The sequence below is a fragment of the Dasypus novemcinctus genome, chromosome 2 (assembly GCF_030445035.2).
Source record: "Dasypus novemcinctus isolate mDasNov1 chromosome 2, mDasNov1.1.hap2, whole genome shotgun sequence".
NCBI lineage: Eukaryota > Metazoa > Chordata > Mammalia > Cingulata > Dasypodidae > Dasypus > Dasypus novemcinctus.
Genome location: NC_080674.1, coordinates 148267617 through 148291625, shown reverse-complemented (window position 1 = coordinate 148291625; position 24009 = coordinate 148267617). Strand labels below are relative to the sequence as shown.

The 24009-nt window shown below is 37.6% G+C and overlaps 1 protein-coding gene across 2 annotated transcripts in view; it reads left to right on the top strand.

The window, feature by feature from the left end:
• PFDN1 (prefoldin subunit 1) overlaps positions 1-24009 on the top strand; it is an 84495-nt gene that overhangs the window by 6789 nt on the left and 53697 nt on the right. Inside the window, exon 3 of one of the 2 annotated variants that reach the window (XM_058279769.1) lies at positions 1097-1147. The exons of the other annotated variant lie outside the window; for it this stretch is intronic. Within the exon in view, the coding sequence (XP_058135752.1) occupies positions 1097-1147 (51 nt within the window). The remainder of the gene's footprint in view (positions 1-1096; positions 1148-24009) is intronic. 2 annotated transcript variants of the gene reach the window in all.

Sequence of the window (24009 nt, the reverse complement as noted above, 5' to 3'; positions counted from 1 at the left end):
GCCCTAACCACTGGGCCAAGTCCGCTTCCCTGGCTCTCTTCTTTAGGAGGCACTGGGAACCTCTGGACTCTGCTTTGTTGTGTCTCTCATTATTTTTTTCTTCTTGTGTCTGTTGTTGTGTCATCTTGCCGCACCTCCCCGTCATGCCAGCTCTCTGTCTTCTTTAGGAGGCACCGGGATCTGAATCAGTGACTTCCCATATGGTAGGCAGGAGCCTAGTCACCTGAGCCACATCTCCCTCTCTTCATGTTGACTTTTAAACATTGTTATTGGTGAAATCTGCCATAGGATGAGAGGAAGAGTAGCAGTAGCTCATGTGTCAGAAATTTTCATCACTACTCTTACTACATGGGTTTACCCATGTGTCATGTTTTGAAACTTTTGCCTGGTCTGTCCTTTTTGACCTGGAATATCCTCTTTCCCTTGTGAAATTCTTATCCTTCAAGACTGTTCAGATTTAACTGCTTCTCTGAAGATTTTTCCAGCCTCCAGGGTAGACTTACTCACTTTATTGTGCTATCACGGATTGTGTTCCTGTGGTTAGTAGAGCAAATTGTGTTTGTGTTTTAAATAGTCTCCCCAACAGATTGTCTGCTCTGAATGATTATATACATATTTATCTATGTTTCCTCAGTTCTCAGCATAATGTCCAGCACAAAATACGTGTTAAATAAATGTTCATTGATTTAAATTGTATCTGGTTCTTTCTCATGCCTAAAATGAATACATCATCCTTCTGGTTCTCTAGAAAGAAAATTAGTTTAGAAGGGGTCAGAGGCTTAAGAATTATGATCTATTATTCTTTTAAAATATATGATTCAATCAGGATGAGATAATAAAAGTAACATATGTTTTGGTCAGAAACTAATATCAGAGGAGTTAGTTTCTGACCAAAATAATGTGTCCTTTGGTCTCATGGGATTAATTCAGATAGTTAGAACTGACAATACAGAAAAACCCAAACCTTTTGACTTGTACTGAAAATAATATAATCCTTTGAGAATAAAGGATTTTTTTTTGTCATATAATAGCAGTATAATTATATCTACTTTATCTTTGTTTTCACATAGAATGAAAGTCATGTTTTTCTCCTTAGGGTATGCATTCAGTTTACCAAATCATTGCAAACCCAGATTGCCTTTCATTCGTAAGTATGGAGAAATTTGGTAGTAGTAAATATCTCTTAATACGTGTCTATTTTTGGTTTAAAACAAGGGAAGTCAAGCTGTAGGGTAAGAGATGATGAATTGTTATATACCGTGAGTTCTGAGTAGTTATTACTTAAAGCTCTGGTCCATCCAGCCTCTTGGCATGTTGCCAACACATTTTAGTTCTCTTACTTCATATTCTTTGGAGAGACTGTTATGTAGCCTGATACTACTACCGATTGCTAGTTTTGCTTCTTAAGCTGTTTGTGAGCTGACCTCACCCTTCTGCTTTGAGAACTATGATGAAAGTTACAACTGTGGAATGATCTGTCTGAATATTTGGAAGTCTTTGTCTTTGCATCTTTCTAGCATGCAAGGAGAGAGTAGGTATAGTTTTCTGATAATTTATGTTAAGTGAATGTTTCTTGTATTTTTTTGGGAGGGGGAAGAGGCATGAATAAGAACCAATTTATAATGGGTTGTGTGGATTTTCTTCCTTTTTACTTTGCTTAGTAGAGGATAAGAATATATTTCTGTTTTAAGAATTACATTTGAAAGTGTACATAAATGACATTTAACCACACTAATGTTTGAAAGGACCATCATTAGAATAAATGTCAAACATTTTTAGTAACAGTAGGTATGATCCTGACCCTGATTTGATGTCAGGTCTATTATACTAATACTATCCCCACTCCCTTTTTTGGGAGCTTTACATAAATAACATTTCTTCTTTCCAAAAGAGAAAAATTAGCTTTATTATTTTTTAATATGAAAGGAACTTGAGTAGATTAGCCTTTGAGAAGGATGATTAGTTTCTTTTTAAAACTTGAACCTAACTAAAAATAACTTTGTGCCATATTTAAAACTAATTTAGAGGTATGCCACCATTCTGTGGGTGTTTTTTTACATTTAAGGAACTAAGAATGAACAATGGTATAAATCTACCAACTAGATAAGTGTCTAGCAATGCAGAAATTGCTGTTTGGGAGTGGTGTTGCTATTTCTACTTGTTGAAGTCATTTAATGGTTGATCTCTAATGGTTGAAAGATCCAGAAGTGAAAAACTTAAATGTGATACAGGTAGAAAATGAAACAGTAGGTGTATTCTGATATGTAACAAACATTAAAAAACAAAAACAAAAAACAAACCTCCAATCTGAATCATTAAGCAACTTTTACAACTAATTAGGATGTAGAAAACTGAATTAATTGTTCATGACAGATTAAACTAGCCTTTGTTTAAAATGTTATGTTGGTTTTGTAGATTAAGAAATAATTGTTCTATGTTTTATTCCTAAGATATTCGTAAATAAAAATGAGAATTCTTAGTGTAGTAAATGTTGATATTGTTGATCTCACCTGAAGAGTTTAGATATTTTAGTTAGTGTCTACTATAGGAGAAAAACAGAGTAGATTAAATTTGGTGTTAGAGCCACAATGCAAATGTAAATTTATGAGCTTTTAAAAAAATATTTGATATATCCTTTAATTAATTAATTTATTAAAAAAATTGTACATATTTTATCAAAAATTTTTTAAAATGTATTTTTTTAAAGATACATAAATCACAAAAAATGTTACATTAAAAAATATAAGAGGTTCCCACATACCCCACTTCTCATCCCCCCACTCCTCCCTTATCAACAACCTCTTTCATCATTGTGGCACGTTCAGTACATTTGGTGAATACATTTTGGAGCACTGTTGTACCACGTGGATTAGAGCTCCTTTTATACTCCTTTAAAGGCATAGTTTATATTTTTAGATAGAGAAAGTTAAGCAAAGATAGACAAAGAAGAGATTAAAAAAATGTTGAAGAGATTAAAAAAATGTTGAATTTTTAGATTTTATTTGAAAGGAAGAAGAGTTCTTGATGTTGAGCTGCTTTTACTAATAGAACATGACCACCCTTGTGTTTTATACAGAGCCATTTAAAGTCAAAGCTTTCATTTGCTCAGAGTTCTAAGGAGGTAAAAAACTTTCCCTGTTGTGCAGGGAAACTGACTTCAGTCTTGTTGATGTTAAATATGTATATAACCCCAGATGGCCACACTCTCCTCTTCGACAGATGTGGTACTCCCAGGGAGAGGAAATTTTTGAGTAATGTTCTTAATTTCCTTAAGTTGTTAGTGAATTTTAAAAACTTTATGTTCATTATAACTGCTCTGTTGCTGTCTAGAATGACATCACTGTTTTTATGCCAGGGGAAGTTAACAAACATTTGCGTAGGAATTACATAGTCATGTTTTTTCTGCAGATGAGTGCTTTTAATAATTCTTTCCCTTCTTTCCCTCTTGTATTCCTTAGAATCCAGACATCCTCACAGAAACATAGGAAATTAATTTAGAAAATGTCATGCTAATTAGAAGCCTATTGTAAAAAAGGAAAAGGAAGTTTGTACTTTGGAAGTTCAAACATGCTAAAATAAAATTTTTATTTAATGTGTCCTTATTGTGGGGGTTATTTATTTTAGGCTAAAGCTTGTTTTAATATAAATGTAATTGATTCATTTAGTTACTTGGAGGACTTCTGCATTTCCTGACATCCAAAGGCCTGACTTCTAAAAAAAATTTTTAAACTGAGAACAGATTAAACAAAATCTATCTTTGCTGCATGAAAGTAGCAATTAATAATACAAGATATTACAGTGTATCCCAGTTGGTGATAAGCAAGAAACAATGTACTTAACTGAGGAAAGGTTGAGAAGTACCATTTCTTTGCTTTTCCAGTATAAATAAAAATAAAGGTAGCAGCAATCTTAAACTTTGTAACTTTGTCACTGGGCAATTGTGTGCTGCAACTGACTTACTAAGTCCAGCTGAATTTCTCTGAGAAGAAAGAATACAACTTTAAGCTGTACCAAGAATTTTCAGATTTTTTTTTTAAAAGATTTATTTATTTAATCCTCCACGGCCCCCCCCCCCCCCCCCCCCCCCGCCCCTTGTCTGTTCTCTGTGTCTGTTTGCTGCAGTCTTGTTTCTTTGTCTGCTTCTGTTGTCAGCGGCACTGGAAGCGGCACTGGAAGCGTGGGCGGCGCCATTCCTGGGCAGGCTGCACTTTCTTTCGCGCTGGGCGGCTCTCCTTACGGGGCGCACTCTTTGCGCGTGGGGCTCCCCTACGCTCGGGGGACACCCCTGCGTGGCAGGGCACTCTTTGCGCGCATTCAGCACTGCGCATGGGCCAGCTTCACAGGGGTCAAAGAGGCCCGGGGTTTGAACTGCGGACCTCCCACGTGGTAGACGGACGCCCTAACCACTGGGCCAAGTCCATTTCCCGAATTTTCTGATTTTAGCTTCTTTTTATCTCGGTGGCAAATTTAGGAACAATTTGCTATATAATCTGTTGAGATGAGAAGACTTTGTGTCAAGGAACATAATCTGTTTAATGAAACATCCAGATGGAAATTCAGAAAAATGTTGACCTAGAAGGTGAGAGCCAGTGCAGATACATGAACATGTGCTTGGTATTGACTTACTAGCATTCTTGTCTTTCTTGTTACATATATCAGGAATTGGTGTGAATTACAAGTATCCTTTGCTCTGATGGAGTAATTAGGATTGCAGTGTTTTGCATTAATGCCTGTGCTTTTGTGAAGAATGTATCCTCATTTTATTTTTAGAATTTAGTTTGAATGGACATGTGTCTGGGAGAATGTTATCTTGTTGTCCTGGCCAGGAACTCTCATTACCAACTCTTGCTTTGAGGAAGATCAGTTCTCTTGAAATGAACCAGTTTCCTTGGAAGGTGCTTTTCCTTTGGCTTTAAAGAGGGCTTGAAATGTTCTTATATCAAAACTTGCAACGGAAGCAGGAGGCTGGTATTAAAAATATATCTTTAAGGACATGACTGCCCTAAACCCAGTCATTTATGTTGTTTGGCTTAGGGTAAAAGATTTGGACTACAATATGTATCTTGTATATATGTGTGTCTGACTGAGAGTTTAGGTTTGTGCCAGAGTTTGTTTATATTTTTCTGTGACTTTCTGATTTTGTACTAGGAGCTTTCTATCTCTCTGTATCCTTCACTACTCATTGGATAGTAATATTTTCACCTACTAGTAAAATGAAGATCATATCTTTGAAAAAGGTGGTGAATAGTTTAGTGCTTATATGTGGAAATGATTGGGGTTTGCTGAGGCCAAAGTGAAAGTGGTAAACATCAGAGGTGATTATTTACCAGAATACTTAGAATACCAAATAGTGACCCAAAATAAGCATCGTGTTCTATTCAGGTTAAAATAGATTAACATACTACTGTTTCCATTTCAGGAGTAGTAGTTTGATTTAAAAATAGACAGTGGTTTTTATTTAGTGCAAATTGAACCTAGCAGTGTGTTGTACTTATGTAGAACAAGGAAAGTTTACATGGGATTGAGTTCCCAAAAGGACCATGATTCTCTAATACCAGCAAATTCTTAGTCTGCATCTTATTTACCTATCCATAGTATTTAGTCCAGTTGATTTCTCTCTCTTCCTTGAATCACTTTCTTGCCTTGATTCCAGTATGCTTCCTCTTAGTTTTCTTTGTATTTCACTGGCTACTCCTTCTCAGTCTTCTTTTCTGTTTCCCTTTCTTTCTCATTTCTAAATATTAGACTGACCTTATCTCAGCCCTTGGGTTTTTTTGTCGTTTCTATACTCCATCCCTTAATGATCTCATCCAGACTTATCTTTTAAAATAGTATTCTTTATACTGACAAATTAAGATTTTTGTCTCTGGTTTAGACCTCTTCCCTGAACTCCAAACTTATATATTCAACTGTCTACTTCACAACTCCATTTGATGCTCTAATAGGCATCTCACAATTCACATGACCAAAATGAAATTCTTGCTGCTTCCAAATAAATTAGTTTCTCCATTAGTCTTCCTCATTCAGTAAATAACTTTTCCATCCTTCCAGTTCTTCCAAATCTTGGAGTTTTCCTTGATGCCTCTCTTTTCATCTTACGTTCAATCCATTAGAAAAATGTTATTTACTATATATCTTAAATTATGTCCAGAATCTTAATGCCTCTACTTACACCGTGCAGGTTTAAGAGGATTATTGCCATCGCCTCTTGTCTTTGTTTGCTAGGGTTGCTAAAAAAACAAAAATCAAAACCCAAAACTACAGATTGGTTGGTTAAAACAATAGGAATTTATTGTCTCACAGTTTTAGAGGGTAGAATCCAAAATCAAGGTGTTGGCAGGATCATACTTTGAAGTCTGTAGTATTTTGGTGGTGGCTTGCTAGCACTTTGTAACTAAATCTTTGTCTCTGTCACATGGCCTTCTCTCTTCCTGTCTGTCTCCTCCTCCTGTGTCCAAATTTCCTTTGCTATTAAGGACTTGTCATAGTGGATTAAGGCCTGCACTGATCCAATTTGGTCTCATCTTAACTAATTGGATATTTGAAGATCCTATTTACAGATGAGTTCTTTCATAGGACAGGGGTTTAGGACTTGAACAAGCCTTTGTGGGGAATATGATTCGATCCTCGCATCATCTAACTGAGCTCACTCCTTCTATCCTTACCACTTTATGGTCTGTGATCAACAGAGCAGCCAGAGTGAGAGCAGTCAAGAGTGAATTTTCTTTTTTTTTTTCTTTTTTTTCTTTCAGGCAGTATCTCATTGTGTTTATTTTATTTTTTCCTTTTTTATGAGAAAAGTTGTGAGTTTACAAAACAATCAGGATTCCCATACATGTCCCACCACCAATACCTTGTATTGTTGTGGAACATTGATTACAAATGATGAAAGAACATCATCAAATATTACTGCTAACTATAGTCCATAGCTCAGATTTGGTGTGTTCTTCCCACAGACCATCCTATTGATATTGCATATTTGTATATTATAGTTTATGTGAGAACGTTCTCATATTTTTACTTTTATCCACAGTCCATTTTTCACCTTGGGGTTCACTGTTGTTAAACAGTCCCATGCCTTGTACTGTCCATCCAAAGTGTACATTCGTGGTTCTCAGATTCATCACAGAGTTATGCTGTCATCAACTCAGTCAATTTTAGAATGTTGTAATTACTCCAAAACAAAAAATCCCATACCCCTTTTCATCTCTTCATTGTTGACTCTTAGCATTGATATAGTACCTTCTTTGCCATTGATGCAAAAATATTACCCTATTAATGTTAAACTCTAGTCCATAAGATACATTAGTTGTATTTTCCCCATATATCACCATATTCTTAACACCTTGTAATAGTGATGTACGTTATTCTAGTTCATTGAAGAATATCTTTGTATTTGTACTATTAACTATAATCCTCATCCACCACTGAGTTCACTATTTTATTCAATCCCTAGATTGTTGTGTAACTTTCTTTCACGTGACTTTTACATCCCTAGACTATCCCATTCAACGACAATTACATTTATAAATCAACAGTGTTGATTATATTCACTCTAATGTATTACCATTAACTCTGTCCATTTCCACACATTTACAATCAACCTTATGAAATATTCTATGTGCATTAAACATCAGCTCTCCTCAACCTTCATTCTATCTCCTAGTAAACCTATACTCTAAAGTTTAATTCCATGAGTTTGCTCATCGGATTTAGTTCGTATTAGTGAGACCATACAATATTTGTCTTTTTGTGTCTGGCTTATTTCACTCAACGTTATGCCCTCAAGGTTTGTCCATGTTGTCATATGCATCCTGGCTTCATTTCTTCTTATAGCTGGATAGTATTCTGCCGTATGTATGTGCCACATTTTGATTATCCATTCATTGGTTGATGGACGTTTGTGTTGTTACCATCTTTTAGCAATTGTGAATAATGCCACTATAAACATGGGTGTGCAAATGTCTGTTCTTGTCCCTATTTTCAGTTCTTCTGAATATATTCCTAGTAGTGGGATAGCTGGATCATCTGGCAGTTCTATATTTAGCTTCCTGAGGAACCACCGAACTGTCTTCCACAAAGACTGTACCATTCTACATTCCCACAAACAGCGAAGGAGTATTCCTGTTTCTCTACATCCTCTCCAGCACTTGTAGTTTTCTGATTTTTTAAAATAATGGCCATTCTGTAAGGTATGAAATGATATCTCATTGTAGATTTGAGCTGCACTTCAATTATAGATAGTGATGCTGAACATCTTTTAATGTTTTTTTGGCCATTTACATTTCCCATTTGGAAGAATGTCTATTCAGGTCTGTAGCAGTTTGGCATTATTGATGAATTCCAAAAAGAAACATTGGATTATGTTAGTAAACTGATCTTTTCCTCTGAGCATATTAGATTATATTGGAATCATAGGTTTACTTGATTAATTATATAAACATCTTGTGCCAGTGGAGCGTTGAGTCCCAACCCTTTGGTGGGTAGGGACTCACAGATAAAAGGCATGGCAAAGGACAGAGTTAAGTGTTTTTTGATGTTGGAGTTTTGATGTTGGAGTTTGATGCTGAAGTCTTAAGCTGGAGCCCTGGGAAGAGAGGAACCCAGGAAACCTGAACCCTTGCAGACGTCGGCAGCCATCTTGCTCCAACATGTGAAAATAGACTTGGTGAGGAAAGTAACTTATGCTTTATGGCCTGGTATCTGTAAGCTCCTACCCCAAATAAATACCCTTTATAAAAACCAACCAATTCCTCGTATTTTACATCAGCACCCCTTTGGCTGACTAATACAGGTCTTTTGCCCATTTTTTTTGATTGGGTTGCTGGCTTATTAATGTCCAGTTGTATGATCTCTTTTTTTTCCCCCTTTTTTTCTTTATTATTAAAATTTTATTTATAAAAGATACATAGATCACACAAAACGCTACTTTAAAAAATATAGGTATTTCCCATATGCCCCACTCCTCACACCCCCCACTTTTCCCATACCAACACCTGCTTTCAATTTAATGTGGTACATTCATTGCACTTGATGAATATGTTTTGGAGCACTTGTAGCATGGATTATAGTTTACGTTGTAGTTTATACTCTCTCCCAGTCCATTCAGTGGGTTATGGCAGGATATATAATGTCCTGCCCCTGTCCCTGCAATATCGTTCAGGACAACTCCAAGTCCCGAAAATGTCCCCATGTCACACCTCTTTTTTCCTCTCCCTCCCTTCAGCAACTCCACTGGCCTGTATGTTTTCTTTATCTAACATGGAAACCCAACCCTTATTGGATATGTTGTTCCCAAATATTTTCTCCCATTGAATAGGCTGCTTTTTCACCTTCTTGACAAAGTCATTTGAAGCACAAAAGTGTTTAATTTTGAGGAGATTGCAAAATTTATTTATGTTTATGTTTTGGGTGTAAGATTTAAGAAACCACCACATACCACAAGATCTTGAAGGTGTTTCTCTACATTTTCTCCTAGGAGTTTTATGGTTCTAGATTTTATATAGAGGTCTTTGATTCATTTTGAGTTACTTTTTGTATAACATGTAAGATAGGGATTCTCTTTCTATTGGTTATGAATATCCAGTTCTCCCAGTGCCATTTGTTGAATAGACTTTTCTAACCCACTTGATGGGTTTGAAGTCTTGTCAAAAATCACTTAACTATAGATGTGAGGGTCTATTTTTGAGCTCTCAATTTAATTCCATTAATCAATGTCTATCTTTATGCCTGTACCATGCTATCTTTTTTTTTTTTTACCACTGTAGCTGAGTAATACGCTTTGAAGTCAGGAAGTTTAAGTCCTCCAACTTCGTTCTTCTTTTTAAAGACATTTTTTGCTATTCGGGACTCCTTACCCTTCCAGATAAACTTGATAGTTGGCTTTTCCATTTCTGCAGAAAAAGGCTGTTGAACATTTTATTGGGATTACATTGAATTTGTAAATAATTTGGGTAGAATTGACATCTTCACGATATTTAGTCTTCTAATCCATGAACATGGAATGTCCTCCCATTTATATAGGTCTTTGATTTCTTTTAGCAATTCCTTGTAGTTTTTTTTTTTTTTAAGATTTATTTATTTATTTCTCTCCCCTTCCCCACCCCCGACCCCGGTTGTCTGTTCTCTGTGTCTATTTGCTGTGTCTTCTTCTTTGTCTGCTTCTGTTGTCAACGGCACGGGAATCTGTGTTTCTTTTGCTGCGTCATCTTGTTGTGTCAGCTCTCTGTGTGTGTGGCACCATTCCTGGGTAGGCTGCACTTTTTTTCACCCTGGGCTGCTCTCCTTATGGGGCGCACTCCTTGAGCGTGTGCCTCCCCTCCGCGGGCAGGGCATCAGCACTGCACATGGGCCAGCTGCACAAGGGTCAAGGAGGCCCAGGGTTTGAACCGTGGATCTCCCATGTGGTAGACGGACACCCTAACCACTGGGCCAAGTCTGCTTCCCCATTGTAGTTTTCTGAGTACAGGTCCTTTACATCCTTGGTTAAATTTATTCCTAAATATTTGATTCTTTTCGTTGCTATTGTAAATGGCATTTTTTTCTGACTTCCTCCTCAGATTGCTCATTACTATAGAAACATTACTTTGTTTTTTGTCTGTTATTATTGTTATGGAAATAATGAAAATGCTGTAATGGTGATTGAAGTGCTGAATGCACAACTGTGTGATTATACCAGATACCATTGATTGTACACTTTGGATGAATTGTATGCTTCATTAATATGTATCAGTAAAATTGATTTATTAAAAAACAGAAAAAATAATTATGGAAAAAAATAATTTTTGCATATTGATTAATCTTCTATCCTGACATGTTGCAGAATAACTTATTGCCTTTTTTTAAAGATTTATTTATTTATTTTTCTCCCCTACACCCCCCCCTTCGGTTGTCTGTTCTCTGTGTCTATTTGCTGTGTGTTCTTCTTTGTCTGTTTCTGTTGTTGTCGGCAGCACGGGAATCTGTGTTTCTTTTTGCTGCATCATCTTGCTGCGTCAGCGTTCCGTGTGTACGGCGCCATTCCTGGGCAGGCTGAGCATTCTTTCGCGCTGGGCGGCTCTCCTTACGGGGCGTGCTCCTTGCACGTGGGGCTCCCCTATGCGGGGACACCCTGCGTGGCACGGCACTCCTTATGCGCATCAGCACTGTGCGTGGGCCAGCTCCACACAGATCAAGGAGGCCTGGTGTTTGAACCGCGGACCTCCCATGTGGTAGATGGATGCCCTAACCACTGGGCCAAGTCTGCTTCCCTAACTCATTGCTAATGAACTTCTTTATTAGCTCTAATAGCTTCATTGTAGATTTTTTTTTTTTGTTTTGGGCTTTTTAGGTATATGATATATCACCTGCAAATAGTGAACATTTTATTTCTTTCCTGTTTGGATGCCTTTTATTTCATTTTCTTGCCTAATTGCTCTAGCAAGAACTACTAGCACAATATTGAATAGTAATGGTGACGGTGGGCATCCTTGTCTTGTCCCAGTCTCAGTAGGAAAGCTTTTAGCTTTTTACCTTTGAGTACAGCGTTAGCTGTGGGTTTTTCATATATGCACTTTATCATGTTGAGAATGTTTCCTTCTCTTCCTATCTTTTGGAGTGTTTTTATCAAGAACGGATGTTTTATTTTGTCAAATGCTTTTTTTGCATCAATAGAGATGATCATGTGATTTTTCTCCTTTCATTTATGACTGTGGTGTATTATACTGATTGATTTTATTGTGTTGAACCAGCATTGCATAGCTGAGATAAACTCACTTGATCATAGTGCATACTTCTTTTTAAAAAAAATTATAATCAATTTTTAATTGAAATCTATTCATAAGCCATTCACATTCCTTCTGAAGTGTACAGTGGCATTTGATAGAATCATAGAGTTGTGCTTTCATCACTTCAGACAATATTAGAGCATTTTCATTACTCCAAAAAAGAAAATCAACAACAAAAAAACAAAACAAAAATTCTACCTCTGAGTAGTCACCTCTTATTCTCTCTATCCTTCTTCTGCCACACATAACTACTAATCTATTTCTACCTCTATAATTTATTTGTATTTACATTTTGTATAGATGAAACCAAACAATATGTAGTACTTTTTGCCTAGTTTCTTTCACTTAGCATACTTTTTTTTTTAACCATTGAGAAAGTTATTAATGTATTACTATACACTACTATCTGTAGTTGGCTTTGGTCATATTTTTGCCCAAATATCACCCTGATATTAACATCTTGTAACATTAATGTACATTTATTCTAAAACATTCCTACTTATGAATTATTAACCATAATCATTTTTTACAAGAGAGTCTGATATGCTATACAATCCTGTGCTTCATTTTTCACTTTTCTTTCTAATGTTTTACATGACCTCAGACTTTCCTTTTCAACTGTAATACCGTATAGTGTGCTGCTAATTACAAACATTGTGATGTACTTTCACCATTTTTATTAATTTCCAAACAATTATAATATTTTTTTACCAATTCTGCACAAATTAAGTCTCTCTAACTTCTTTCTATTTTCTGGTGACTAATATTCTTTGATCATTATATTCATTTCATAATAGTGAAATCATAGAATATTTTCCCTTTTGTGTCTGGCTTGTTTCACTCAACATAATGTGTCCTCCAGTTGCATCCATGTTATCATATGCTTCATGACTTCACTTCTTCTTACAGCTTACAGGAATAATATTGGATCGTGTGTATATATCACAATTTGTTTATTCATTCATCAGCTGATGGACACCTGGGTTGTTTCCATCTTTTGGCAATTGTGAATAATGCCACTATGAACATCAGTGTGCAGAGGACTGTGTTCCTGCTCTCAATTCTTTTGGGTATATACCTAGTAATAACATGGCAATACAGACTTCCACAGTGGCTTTACCATTCTCCCTTTCCACCAGAAGTGAAAAAGTGATCCTATCTCTCCATAATCTCTCGAACACTTGCATTTTTCTGTTTTTGTTAATAGTGGCCATTCTAGTAGGTGTGCAGTGATATCTCATTGTAGCTTTGCTTTTTTTTTTTTTAAAGATTTATTTTTTATTTCTCTTACCTCCTCCCCTCCCCCAGTTGTCTGCTCTCTGTGTCCATTCGCTGTGTGTTCTTCTGTGACCGCTTTTATTCTTATCAGCGGCACAGGGAATCTGTGTTTCTTTTTGTTGCATCATCTTGTTGTGTCAGCTCTCCGTGTGTGCAATGCCATTCTTGGGCAGGCTGTACTTTCTTGGGCTGCTCTCCTTACGGGGCGCACTCCTTGCACGTGGGGCTCCCCTACTCAGGGGACATCCCTGCTTGGCAGGGCACTCTTTGCGCACATCAGCACTGAGCATGGGCCAACTCCACACGGGTCAAGGAGGCCCAGGGTTTGAACCGCGGACCTCACATGTGGTAGGTGGATGCCCTAACAAAAACAAATAGATTATTTTAAAAGAACTATAATAAGCAAAGAGTTTGAAACAAATTTAAAAACCTTATAATAAAGAAAATGTCAAGACAAGATGGCTTCACTATTGAAAGATTTAAAACACTTAAAAGAGCATTAGTACCAATATTTCTCAAGCTTTCAAGAAAGCAGAAGAGGTGGCGGACTTGGCCCAGTGGTTAGGGCATCCACCTACCACATGGGAGATAAGTCCACTTCCCTCATTGTAGCTTTGATTTGCATTTCCTTAATAACTAGTTATGTTGAACATTTTTCATGTTTCTTTTTTTGCTATTTGTATTTTGTCTTTAGAAAAAAAATGTCTGGTCTAGTCTTTTGCCCATTTTTAAATTGGCTCTGTCAGTTGATCATCAGTTGAGATGCTCATGTGATTTTTGTTCTTTGATTTATTAATATGGTATTGTACACTGAATGATTTTCTTGTATTGAACAACCCTTGTATACCTGTTATAAAACCCACTTGATCATGATGTATAATTCTTTTAATATGCTTTTAGATTCAGTTAGCAAGTATTTTGTTAAGGATTTTTGCATCAATTTTCATTAGAGAAATTGGCCTTTAATTTTCTTTTTTTGTGGTATCTTTATCTGGCTTTGGTATTAGGGTGATGCTGGTTTCATAGAATGAGTTTGGTAGCATTCCCTTCTGTTCGATATTTGGAAGAGTTTGAGCAAGATTGGTATTAAATCTTCTTTCAATGCTTGGTAGAACTCACCTGTGATACCATCTGGCCCTGGGCTTTTCATTTTGGGGAGTTGTTTGATGATTGTTTCAATCTCTTTACTTGTGATTGTTTTTTTGAGGTCATCTATTTCTTTTGGGGTCAGTGTAGGTTATTTATATATTTCTAGGAATTTATACATTTCATATACATTGTTTAGTTTGTTGGCATACTGTTGTTCATAGTATCCTTTTATGATCTCTTTTATTTCTGTATGGTCAGTGGTAACGTTCCCCCTCTCATTTCTGGTTTTACTTATTTGCATCTTCTTTTATTTTCCTTTGTTAATCTAGCTACGAGTTTGTCGATTTTGTTGATCTTCTTGAAGAACCAACTTTTGGTTTTGTTAATTTCTCTGCTGTTTGTTTTTTTTGTGTGTGTGTGTGTGTGTGTGTGTTTTTTTTTTTTGGTTATTCTCAATTTCACTTACTTCTGCTTGTTTTGGGATGAGTTTGCTGTTCTTTTTCTAGTTCCTCCATGTGCGCAGTTAGGCCTTTGATTTTAACTCTTATTTTTTTATATGAACATTGAGGGGTATAAATTTCCCTCTCAGCACTGCCTTTGCTGCATCCTATTGGTTTTGAAATGTTGTATTCTCATTTTCATTCATCTCAAGATATTTACTGACTTCTCTTGCTATTTCTTCTTTAACCCACTGATGGAGTGTGTTGTTCAATCTCCATGTATTTGTGAATTTACCCTTTTTCTGCCTGTTATTCATTTCCATCCTCATTCTATTATGATCAGAGTAAATGCTTTGTATAATTTCATTCTTTTTAAATTTATTGAGATCTGTTTTGTGACCCAATATATGGTCTATCCTGGAGAAAAATCCATGAGCACTTGAGAAGGATGTGTATCATGGTGTTTGGGGTACAGTGCTCTATATATGTCTGTTAGGTTTAGTTAATTTATCATGTTATTCTAGCTCTCTGTTTCCTTATTGATACTCTATCCAGATATTCTATTCAATGATGAGAGTGGTGTATTCAAGTCTCTTAACCAGTATTGTAGAGACGTCTATTTCTCCCTTCAGTTTTGCCAGTGTTTGCCTCATGAATTTTGGGGCATCCCAGTTAGGCGCATAAATATTTATGATTGCTACTTCTTGGTGAATTGTCCCTTTTATTTATATATAATGATCTTTGTCTCTCATAATATTTTGCATTTAAGGTCTGTTTTGTCCAGTGTTAGTGTAACTACATCAACTCTTTTGTAGAATATTTTTTCCCAACCTTTCACTTTCACCCTGTGTTCTAGCATCTAATGTGAGTCTCTTGTAGACAGCATATAGATGACTCATTTCTTTTTTAAAATCCATTCTGCCAGTCTGTGTCTTTTGATTGGGGAGTTCAGTTCATTAATATTCAGTGTTATTACTGTAAAGGCATTACTTACTTCGCCCATTTTATCCTTTGGCTTTCCATTGGTCAGTCTTTTTACCCTTTTAGTTACCTTTACTAATTGTCTTCATTTCTACACTCTTCTCCAAGCCTTTCTGTCCTGTCTTTTCCTTTTAGGCTGTAGCACCCCCTTTGAAATGTCTTGTTAGCCTGGTCTCCTGGTGACAAACTCTCTCAATTTCTGTTTATCTGTGAATACTTTAAACTCACCCTCATTTAAAAAAATATAATTTTTTGTTAGAGAAGTTGTGAACTTACAAAATAATCATGCACACTTGTGGAATTCCTAGAGAGTACCCTTCTACCCACTTATACATTGTTGTAGAACATTTGTTACAAATTATGAGATAATATCATCAGACTATTACCACTAACTATGGTGTATAGCATACATTTGATATATTTTTTCTATACCCTCCTATTAACACAGTACATCTTTGGTATTGATGCAAGAATATTGCAGTATTGCCATTAACTATAGCCCATAGGTTACGTTAATTTATTTTTCCCATGTTTTTCCACATTCTTACCATCTTGCAATAATCATGTGTATTTGTTTTAGTTCATAGAAAGACATTATTGTATTTGTACTATTAACCACAATCCTCATCCACCTGGATATAATGAGGCATCCAGTAAAATTGTCAAGTAGAAGATGATGAAAAGCAATCATAATTGCCTCATAACCACATTCTGTCATGGTTACCAGAACCACCCTGTGACCCAAGCTTACAGACTGATGATTATGGCTCTTCTTGGGGAGGATTCAGAAGAGGCAGAATGGGTCAGAGGATGAGCTTACTGAGGAAGAGTCGGAGAGGACCACAAAGCAGCAAGCAAGGAAGGGAAGTAAGCTCCCAATTCAGGGCTCTGGTGGGATGACAGGAGCAGCAATCACAGCTCTTTGAATTATGTCTGTAGATCCTATGGACCAGGATTATACGACAGAGAATTTGATCTGAATGGGTGTGGCAGGACTGGTCCTCGTGGCTCTCTTAGTGATATAGGCTGAGTGCATAGCTGTAGAGTGCCACACAAGGGAAACTAGCAGGACTTGGCTGAACTGAGCTGCAGTAAACAGAAATGTCAGATGGAATGAACCTTTGGACACCCACCAAAGGCTGTCAGGATTTATAGAGTACACAGAGCTACTTGGATAACACAAAGGAGAAGGAGACATTAAGAAGTTCGAATCCATTTCCAAACCAATCAAATGGCTTTTTTCTGTGTGGGTCTGATAGCATTTGCATGCCATCTTTCTGGACATTGCTTGCAATTTTCCTTCTTTATCTTTCTTCAGATTTTACATTAACTTTTCTTCTGAAGTTTTCCTCTTTTTTTTTTTTTTTTACTTTTAACAATTTTAATACAATTCAAATCAGCATGTCTGGTTCATTTCAGCTCCTTCACTGCCAAACCTGGGAGCAGGGACTGCTTCAGCTTCTGCCTTCTTTTTGTCTGTGATGACCAAAATATAAAGATATCTGTGGCAGCGAACTTTAAATTTCACATTATCCTTATTTTTCTTGATCTTGACAGATTTGGCATCCTTTCACCTGGCTGTGAGCAGGAAGTCATTGATTTCCTCAATTTCATGAGGCATGGTGACGAGGCATGCTAGGAGGCAGGTGTGGACCGGCACAGCCAACGGTCAGAAGCAAGGACAGAAAAGCGTTTTTTTTCCCACATTTTTAAATGAGTGTTTCCACCACATATACATAATGTAGACGCATATCTAAAACATTCAATAACCTCCCCCTTTATCCTTATGATATCTGTTTTATTCATTCATATATTGGCAGAAGTGAATGCTATAATCCTATGAGATTTCTTCCTTACTCTTCTTTTTCCTCATTTTCAATGGGACCTCATACAAAGGAAGAGTCAAATACTTGAATGTGTTTCACTACTGTACATTAATTTTTTCTTTTAGTTTTCAGAATATTTACATGATTTCACCAATTTGGGGGCGTAAGATTTTTCTTCCTTTTTTTTTTAAAGGTTTATTTATTTATTTTCCACCCTTCCCCTTTTCCCACCCTGTTGTTTTTGCTGTCTGTGTTGTCTTGTCTTCTCATTTTCTCTCCTCTAGGATTCACTGGGATTTAATCCTAGGGACCTCTGATGTGGAGAGAGGTTCCCTGTTAATTGTACCAACTCAGTTCCTGGTTTCTGCTGCACTTTACCTTGACTTTCTTCTTGTCTGTCTTTTGCATCAAAAAATGCAAAAGTCATGCATCTTGCCGCATGACTCACTTGTGCAGGCACTGGCTCACCATGCAGGCACTTGCGCAGGCACTGGCTCACTACGCGGGCACTTGCGTGGACATTGGCTCTCTGCGTGGGCACGCTTTCTCTTCTTTTTCATCAGGAAGCCCCAGGATTGAACCTGGGTCCTCCCATATGGTAGACAGAAGAAGCTCTTTCACTTGAGCCACATCTCCTTCCCCTTAAGCTTTTTCTCCTAATTCAGTGTGATTCCACTTTTGTGAAGCTGGTTCTTTAGTATGGAGAATTTATTATGTGAGCAAATTTAGAAAATCCTAAGTCTTGCATTTTGAACTAAGAAGGCATTTTTGTATCATTTGGTATGATGCCGGTTGCTGTAACAAATAAGTTCCAAATAGCTTTGGCTTCACAGTATGATTACATTCTGAGATTATGCTCTGTCTTCTTATCTCACCTTCCATAACTCTCTCTTTTGACCCTGATGGCTCCTTATTACTTTCTAATTATTCCCACTGAGAGGCCCCAATTATGGACAACTGCAAAATTTCAGGGTAGTAATGAGTGGAGGATCTTTTAGCAGCTCCTGATCCCAAGCCCAATGCGGCCCAATGAGAAAAAACTTCTATTTATAACTGCCTAGATTTCATCCTGGCTATGATGCTGGTGAGCTGAAGAGCAAGCTATGATGATATGGAAGTACATGGCTAATGGACTTCACAGATTTTAATCAAAGTTAAAATAAGAAATCACAGGGTGATATAAACGGAGACACAGGAGAAGGGAGTGCCACCATATTGATCCTGCCATTTGGGAGAGAGGACTGTGGGAAAGCAGGGAAGCTGCAAGAGGCTGGGAGAGGTTCTGGAGTCTGGAACCAGCAGAATACAGAGGCATGGAAAGTGGGCCCCAAGTGGCTGGGCCCATGGAGCAGCCCATGGCTGAGGAGACAAGCCCAGAGCTAAACTCCAGGAGACAGTAGATTCTGGAGGGGAAGGAAGAGACCTTGGCAGAGATTGGCGGCCATCTTGCTTCTCCATGTGGCTGGACAACAGGATCATCTGTAGCTGAATTTGATGAGAAAGCACCTCTGATGGAGCCTTGATTTGGACATTTCATGGCCTTGGAACTGTAAGCTTTTACCCAAATAAATCCCCTTTATGAAAGTCAAAAAACCAAAAAAACAACAACAAAAAAGAAATTACAGTTATGTGCTACTATATTCGCATATATACTACCAAGTAAGTTTTTAATATAAAACTCAAAACTTTCTTCTAACTGGTTCAGACTTTTCCATTTCTATATTCCACCCAAGCTCCTCACCAGATGGCACCCAAAGGAAATCTAAGTTGGTCACATGTGGCTCTGTTACTAGTTACCAATCACTTTATTTTTCAGTTGTTTATTATATCATTATAAAATGATATATCATTGTATATATTGAGTACAAATTGATATATGATGTATCATTTTTAATTATTAAAATGAAGGGGTCTTACTTCAGTGAAACTGAATGTGGTGCTGTACCCCCACTTCATCCTTTATTGAGAGTTCTACTTGTTAAAACTTTCAATGTGATCTTGGCTTAACTTACTATGATAAAAATAATGCAAAGCATTCTCAGTTCTTTTTGCAGAGCATTTATAGCACCTTCTCTGTAGAAGTTACAGCTCATATCTTCATGTTCTGAATTTATCAGCAAAACTAAATACACTTATGTCCACCTATCTAAAACCTTACCACTTAGAATCCCACTACTTATTAAAATATCTAATTCAGGGAAATGGACTTTGGCCCAGTGGTTAGGGCGTCCGTCTACCACGCGGGAGGTCCGCGGTTCAAAACTCGGGCCTCCTTGAACCATATGGGGCTGGCCTATGCGCAGTGCTGATACGCGCAAGGAGGCAGCCCCACACAGGGGTGTCCCCCACGTAGGGGAGCCCCACGCGCAAGGAGTGCACCCATAAGGAGAGCTGCCTAGCACGAAAGAAAGTGCAGCCTGCCCAGGAATGGCGCCGCCCACACTTCCCGAGCTGCTGACAATAACAGAAGCGGACAAAGAAACAAGACGCAGCAAAAAGACACAGAAAACAGACAACCGGGGGAGGGGAGGGGAATTAAATAAAAATAAATAAATCTTTAAAAAAAAAAATCTAATTCAACCTACCATATTTACACTAAATAAAAGTTCAACTAGTAACATTTTGGCAGTGGGTGGTGATGATTGTAGCACAACATTGTGAAAATAATTAGCAGCGCTGAAATGTATATCTGAATGAGGTTAAAAGGGGAAATGTTAGGTTATATATAGTAATAGGATTAAAAAAATTTTAAAAATCCGTGAAACACAGTGAACCCTAAGTTAAAATATGTACTATATTTAATAGTACAGTTATAAAAATGTGTTTTCATCAGTTGTAAAAAATGTACCATAACAATGCAAAGTGTTAATAATTGGGGAGGCATATGGGAATTCTGTATTTTATGCACGATTGTTCTCTTAACCCACAACTTTTCTAAATAAAAAATTTAATGTGTGTACTAACAAATGCTTACCCCATTGATAGGAAGACTCTCCTGTTCTTTCAAAAGATGGCATATTTCAAAATGTCTCATGTCTCAGATACCAAATAGACTTTTGTGAAAACAGCCTGGAATGAGTGTTTCCTTTGGGTTATTTCAGGACTTTAAGCTACCTAGTCTCTTGGCTCATTTCTATGTAGTATTCAGCCCAAAGTCTAGAAAACATAAAATACTGGAAATATTTATTGAAATTATTAATAAATAGATGAATGAAATGTCAGTGGTTGGGCCAGATCAAAGAAAGGGGAAATGCCGTAATTTCGGATAAGGGCTGATGAAAGTCTGTGTCAGCTCAAGGATTTGAGTTTGAATCCCAAAGAGAAACAAGGTTAGACTTACTTTCTTGTAACCAGAGTAACACGTAGCCCCCAGAATTGGTTTTTAACCATAATGATAGCTCACCTCAGTGAAAATGCTTTTTCAGTTCAGTCAGTCAGTGCACTACTTCTAAAGGTCAGCCAATCAAAAACTGATTCACTCCAATAAACATGCCTGTGAATGACAACCAGTCAAAATCACCATTAAACACCACAGTTGCTTACAGCCAAGATCTAGTGACAAATGCTAAAATTAGTGGATGAATGTTTAAGGAGGAAACAGCATATTTGCATAGTCTCAAAATATCTCCCCCCAAATACTATTAATCACAAATGAAAAAATTGGTAATTTTATAGGCAAGAAACTAAATCATCAATGTTGTCATCAGTAATGAAGGTAAGTTACATTTAATCACTGACATCTTGTTCCAAGACGGGTACATTACCTCTTCCTAAAAACCTATAACTACAGGGAAGTGGACTTGGCCCAATGGATAGGGCATCTGCCTACCAAATGGGAGGTCCGCGGTCCAAACCCCAGGCCTCCTTGACCTGTGTGGAGCTGGCCCATGTGCAGTGCTGATGCGCGCAAGGAGTGCCATGCCATGCAGGGGTGTCCCCCATGTAGGGAAGCCCCATGCGCAAGGAGTGTGCCCTGTAAGGGGAGCCACCCAGCGCGAAAGAAAGTGCAGCCTGCGCAGGCATGGTGCTGCACACACAGAGAGCTGACCCAACAAGATGATGCAACAAAAAAACACAGATTCCTTGTGCTGCTGATAAGGATAGAAGCGGTCACAGAAGAACACACAGCAAATGGACACAGAGAGCAGACAACTGGGAAGGGTGGGAAGGGGAGAGAAATAAATAAAAATAAATCTTAAAAAAACAAACAAAAAAACTATAACTACAGTATGATCATAAGAAATCATCAGACACGATAAGAGACATTGTATTAAATACTTGTCCAGTGCTCTTCTAAAGTATTAAGGTCATAAAAGACAAAGAATGAAGCACTGTTACAGAGTGGGGGAGACTAATGAGAAATAATGAATAAATGCAATGTGGGATCCTGAATGGGACCCTAGAATAGAAAAAAGGACATGAGCAGAAAAACTAGTGAAATCAATATAAAGTTTATGGTTTAGTTGTTTTTAAAAATAAAGTTCCATGGTGTTAAAAAACAAAAACAAAAAAAAAACAAAATCTTGGGTAACTTTTTCAGATTAAAGGAGACTAAAGAGACATGACAATTAAATTCACTATGCAGTCTTGGATTATAAACCAAATAAAGGCCATTAGTAAAACAGTTGGTGAAATTTGCATAAAGCCAATAGATTAGATAATAGTATTAGATCAATGGTATTTCCTGAAATTAAGAACTAATGAAAGAATGTCCATGATTTTATGACGTACATACCAAAGTTTTTTGTTTTTTTTTTTTTAAAGATTTATTTATTTATTTAATTACCCCCCCCTCCCCCGGTTGTCTGTTCTTGGTGTCTATTTGCTGCGTCTTGTTTCTTTGTCCACTTCTGTTGTCGTCAGCGGCACGGGAAGTGTGGGCGGCGCCATTCCTCGGCAGGCTGCTCTTTCTTTTCACGCTGGGCGGCTCTCCTTATGGGTGCACTCCTTGTGCGTGGGGCTCTCCTACGCGGGGGACACCCTTGCGTGGCATGGCACTCCTTGCGCGCATCAGCGCTGCGCATGGCCAGCTCCACACGGGTCAAGGAGGCCCGGGGTTTGAACCGCGGACCTCCCATGTGGTAGACGGACGCCCTAACCACTGGGCCAAAGTCCGTTTCCCCATACCAAAGTTTTTAGAGAGGGTAAGTGGTGTATATGTAAATTACTCTTTAACTTTTCAGAGAGAGACTAAATGATAAAACAAATGTGGTAAAATGTTAATTTGGGAGGAATCTGGGTGAAGTGTATACTTTAAACTTTTTTTGCAAGTTTCTTTGATATGTCCAAAATTATATAAAAATAAAAAATTGTATTCTTATATTTATATAATGGTGAAAGTGAAGTTATAAGGTCTTTTGTATGATTATTAGAATGGGTGGCCGAAATGTGAGGGCCAAGGAGATGAGAGATTAGGCTATGGAAGAATCATCTGTGTCCATAACAAAAGTACCAAGGATTTTGACAGAATAGAGTAAGAGGAAATGCAAGAAACTAAGTGTTGAATCTTTTTTTTTTCAAGATTTTATTTATTTAATTTCTTTCCCCTTCCCCCCACCTTCCCAGTTGTCTGTTCTCTGTGTCTATCTGCTGTGTGTTCTTCTTTGTCCGCTTCTGTTGTTGTCAGTGGCACGGGAATCTGTGTTTCTTTTTGTTGTGTCACTTATTGTGTCAGCTCTCCAGGTGTGTGGCACCATTTCTGGTCAGGCTGAACTTTCTTTTACGCTGGGTGCCTCTCCTTATGGGGCGCACTCCTTGCACATGGGGCTCCCCTTTGTGGGGGACACCCCTGCGTGGCACAACACTCCTTGGGTGCATCAGCACTGCACATGGGCCAGCTGCACATGGGTCAAGGAGTCCCAGAGTTTGAACCGCGGACCTCCCATTTGATAGACTGACGCCCTAACCGCTGGGCCAAGTCCGCTTCCTGCTGCTGAACCTTTATGAATAAAGAAGAGTCACCTGGAAGTCAGTAGTTACCTAAACCCATACTGATGCAAAAGTGTATCTAATATCATTAGCTTCTGTACTGGTAGGCAGCTAAGGACGTGAGCAAAGGGGCAACTGGAAGTAGCAATTTCATGTCCAAGCCTCCAAGTCTCATACTTTTCCATCCATTCTATATCTTTGTTTTTTGATTGGGGAGTTCAATCCATTAACATTCACTGTTATTACTGTAAAGGCATTACTTACTTTATTTTGTCCCTTGAATTTCTGTTGTCATGTCATACTTTTGTATTTTTACACATTAATTTATCCTTCCTAATAATTTTCATTTCTACACTCTTCTCCAAGTCTTTAACTCCTGTTTTTTCCTTTCAGGCTGCAGCACTCCCTTTGGTATCTCTTGTAATTCTGGTCTTTTGGTTACATCTTCTATCGTATTTAAACTCACCCTCATTTTTGAAGGACAGTTTTGCCAGATACAGAGTTCTCGGCTGGCAGTTTTTATCTTCCAATATCTTAAATACATCATACCACTTTTTTCTCTCCTCCATGGTTTCCAATAAGAGGTTGGCGGTTAATCATTTTTTTTAAGATTGATTTTATTTATTTCTCTCCCCTCCGCCCCACCCCCCTGAGTTGATAGTAGGTGGATGCTCTATTCATTGAGCCAAATCTACTTCCTGG